This window comes from Notolepis coatsorum (genome assembly GCF_963971535.1).
Source record: "Notolepis coatsorum genome assembly, contig: SCAFFOLD_396, whole genome shotgun sequence".
In the NCBI taxonomy this organism is placed as follows: domain Eukaryota; kingdom Metazoa; phylum Chordata; class Actinopteri; order Aulopiformes; family Paralepididae; genus Notolepis; species Notolepis coatsorum.
The window spans coordinates 57,501-61,612 of NW_028172872.1; the positions used below are offsets into that span (position 1 = coordinate 57,501).

A 4,112-nucleotide genomic window follows, 5' to 3' on the forward strand; every position below is an offset into this window, starting at 1 on the left:
AGAGACCCATGTTACTGACCAGACACTGATGGCTGTTTACTGCAGAGTGGAGGGACTGGGAGACCCATGTTACTGACCAGACACTCTATATCAGTGATTGCTGTTTACTGCAGAGTGGAGGGACTGGGAGACCCATGTTACTGACCAGACACTCTATATCAGTGATGGCTGTTTACTGCAGAGCAGGAGGGACTGAGAGACCCATGTTACTGACCAGACACTCTATATCAGTGATGGCTGTTTACTGCAGAGTAGAGGGACTGAGAGACCCATGTTACTGACCAGACACTCTATATCAGTGATGGCTGTTTACTGCAGAGTAGAGGGACTGAGAGACCCATGTTACTGACCAGACACTATAGGCGTGTTCGAGATGGATTTCGGTTAGCCTCGAAAGTAGACGAGAGTAGCCGAGTGAAGCCGGGGGAGGAGATAAAAAGGCGGACACTTCCGATTTCCCGAGAGCCCCTCGCCTAGTCTCGCATGGCAGATACGTTTTCACGTCACCACACACACATTACACACCTGTCCAGCTCATTATAATGCGATGGCCGTGTGCAAAATTAGATCAGATTCAAATGTACAGCACACCATATACTGCTATAGTGGAATATACTATTCATATACCATAATGTATACCATCTTGTTGCGCGCTCCTGGCCGCACGCACACACAACACACTGCTGAATAATTCTGTTTTGGATCAATATATATATGTATACTGTGTATATTGAGGCAAAACAGAATTATATATACAGTATTGAGGCAAAACAGACGACGCATGTGTGTATGTGTGTGTGTGTGTCTGACAGCTTGAAGTTTATCATGATGATATGATGATAACACATAACGTTATTTGAGCTCTTGGTACCCAAACTCCTGTATCCAATAATAATAATAATAATAATAATAAATATATCTGATAGACGGGTACGCGGGACCCGTACTGTAATAAAGTTTTCAATCAATCAATCAATCAAACGTCTCATAACTCCCCTGGCTGTCACGTGGCTTTTTTTTTTTGGCTTTTCTGAGCCAATGGGCGCTTTGCGCGACCGTAGCAAGTCGCTTGCTTGCGTGGAGCAGCCGGGTGAGAGGTACCGTGGCGCCTCGCTCTGAAGGCTGTGCGTGGCTCGGCCCCGCGATATTTCCGCGCCTCGTCTCGTCAGATTTTCAGAGCAAGTCGGACAACATTCTAACCGTCGTGCAACGCGCTTGGCGAGGCCGTAGTAAAAACCTGCGCAGATCTGCGTCCGCCTATCCCATCTCGAACACGCCTTTTATCAGTGATGACTGTTTACTGCAGAGTGGAGGGACTGGGAGACACATGTTACTGACCAGACACTATATCTGTGATGGCTGTTTACTGCAGAGTGGAGGGACTGGGAGACCCATGTTACTGACCAGACACTCTATATCAGTGATGGCTGTTTACTGCAGAGTGGAGGGACTGGGAGACCCATGTTACTGACCAGACACTCTATATCAGTGATGGCTGTTTACTGCAGAGTGGAGGGACTGGGAGACCCATGTTACTGACCAGACACTCTGTATCAGTGATGACTGTTTACTGCAGAGTGGAGGGACTGAGAGACCCATGTTACTGACCAGACACTCTGTATCAGTGATGTCTGTTTACTGCAGAGTGGAGGGACTGAGAGACCCATGTTACTGACCAGACACTCTGTATCAGTGATGGCTGTTTACTGCAGAGTGGAGGGACTGGGAGACCCATGTTACTGACCAGACACTCTATATCAGTGATGGCTGTTTACTGCAGAGTGGAGGGACTGGGAGACCCATGTTACTGACCAGACACTCTATATCAGTGATGACTGTTTACTGCAGAGTGGAGGGACTGGGAGACCCATGTTACTGACCAGACACTCTATATCAGTGATGGCTGTTTACTGCAGAGTGGAGGGACTGGGAGACCCATGTTACTGACCAGACACTCTATATCAGTGATGACTGTTGACTGCAGAGTGGAGGGACTGGGAGACCCATGTTACTGACCAGACACTCTATATCAGTGATGGCTGTTTACTGCAGAGTGGAGGGACTGGGAGACCCATGTTACTGACCAGACACTCTATATCAGTGATGACTGTTTACTGCAGAGTGGAGGGACTGAGAGACCCATGTTACTGACCAGACACTCTATATCTGTGATGCCTGTTTACTGCAGAGTGGAGGGACTGAGAGACCCATGTTACTGACCAGACACTCTATATCAGTGATGACTGTTTACTGCAGAGTGGAGGGACTGAGAGACCCATGTTACTGACCAGACACTCTATATCTGTGATGGCTGTTTACTGCAGAGTGGAGGGACTGGGAGACCCATGTTACTGACCAGACACTCTATATCAGTGATGGCTGTTTACTGCAGAGTGGAGGGACTGAGAGACCCATGTTACTGACCAGACACTATATATCAGTGATGCCTGTTTACTGCAGAGTGGAGGGACTGGGAGACCCATGTTACTGACCAGACACTATATATCAGTGATGGCTGTTTACTGCAGAGTGGAGGGACTGGGAGACCCATGTTACTGACCAGACACTCTATATCAGTGATGACTGTTTACTGCAGAGTGGAGGGACTGGGAGACACATGTTACTGACCAGACACTCTATATCTGTGATGACTGTTTACTGCAGAGTGGAGGGACTGAGAGACCCATGTTACTGACCAGACACTCTATATCAGTGATGGCTGTTTACTGCAGAGTGGAGGGACTGGGAGACCCATGTTACTGACCAGACACTCTATATCAGTGATGGCTGTTTACTGCAGAGTGGAGGGACTGGGAGACCCATGTTACTGACCAGACACTCTGTATCAGTGATGACTGTTTACTGCAGAGTGGAGGGACTGGGAGACCCATGTTACTGACCAGACACTCTATATCAGTGATGGCTGTTTACTGCAGAGTGGAGGGACTGGGAGACCCATGTTACTGACCAGACACTATATCAGTGATGACTGTTTACTGCAGAGTGGAGGGACTGGGAGACACATGTTACTGACCAGACACTCTATATCAGTGATGACTGTTTACTGCAGAGTGGAGGGACTGGGAGACCCATGTTACTGACCAGACACTCTATATCAGTGATGACTGTTTACTGCAGAGTGGAGGGACTGGGAGACCCATGTTACTGACCAGACACTATATATCAGTGATGCCTGTTTACTGCAGAGTGGAGGGACTGGGAGACCCATGTTACTGACCAGACACTCTATATCTGTGATGACTGTTTACTGCAGAGTGGAGGGACTGAGAGACCCATGTTACTGACCAGACACTCTATATCAGTGATGGCTGTTTACTGCAGAGTGGAGGGACTGGGAGACCCATGTTACTGACCAGACACTCTATATCAGTGATGGCTGTTTACTGCAGAGTGGAGGGACTGGGAGACCCATGTTACTGACCAGACACTCTGTATCAGTGATGACTGTTTACTGCAGAGTGGAGGGACTGGGAGACCCATGTTACTGACCAGACACTATATCAGTGATGACTAATGAATGTAGAGCTATTATTTTAACAAAAGACACTTTTGTTGGAATTCAGTCATTGAAGCTCAGCTGTTCTGTTCTTCCTCCCGAGCTCCTCCTCACCTCCTCTCTGTTCCTCCTCTTCACCTCCTCTCTGCTCTTCCTCTTCCTCCTCCTCACCTCCTCTCTGCTCTTCCTCCTCACCTCCTCTCTGTTCCTCCTCTTCCTCCTCCTCCTCACCTCCTCTCTGCTCTTCTGCTCCCACAGGACGAAAACATCATGAGGTCTCTACAGCTCTTCGAGAACGTCATGTAGGTTCCGTACGCAGAGGAGAGGAGAGGAGAGAGAGATGGCCAGGCAGACGGAGAGGGCGAGAGAGGAGGAGGAGGAGAAGGAGAGGAGGAGGAGAGGAGAGAGACGGCCAGGCAGATGGAGAGCGAGAGAGGAGAGGAGGAGAGGAGGAAGGCGGAAAGCTTGGAGCGAGAGAGGAGGAGAGGAGAGAGACGGCAAGGCAGACGGAAAGCTGGGAGCGAGAGGAGGAGAGGAGGAGGAGAGGAGACTCTTGAACTGCGAGAGCGCGGCTAACGAAAGGGACATTTTCTGT

General features: G+C 49.1%; 1 protein-coding gene across 1 annotated transcript in view; it reads left to right on the forward strand.

Annotated features, from left to right (window-relative positions):
* Window positions 1-3,823, forward strand: part of LOC311247949 (A-type potassium channel modulatory protein KCNIP1) — a gene marked incomplete at its 3' end in the record, with an annotated part of 42,998 nt that extends 39,175 nt beyond the window's left edge. The window contains exon 7 of the mRNA XM_084338925.1: window positions 3,776-3,823. Coding sequence (XP_084195051.1) covers window positions 3,776-3,823 — 48 coding nt within the window. The remainder of the gene's footprint in view (window positions 1-3,775) is intronic.
* Between the last annotated feature and the right edge of the window lie 289 nt (window positions 3,824-4,112).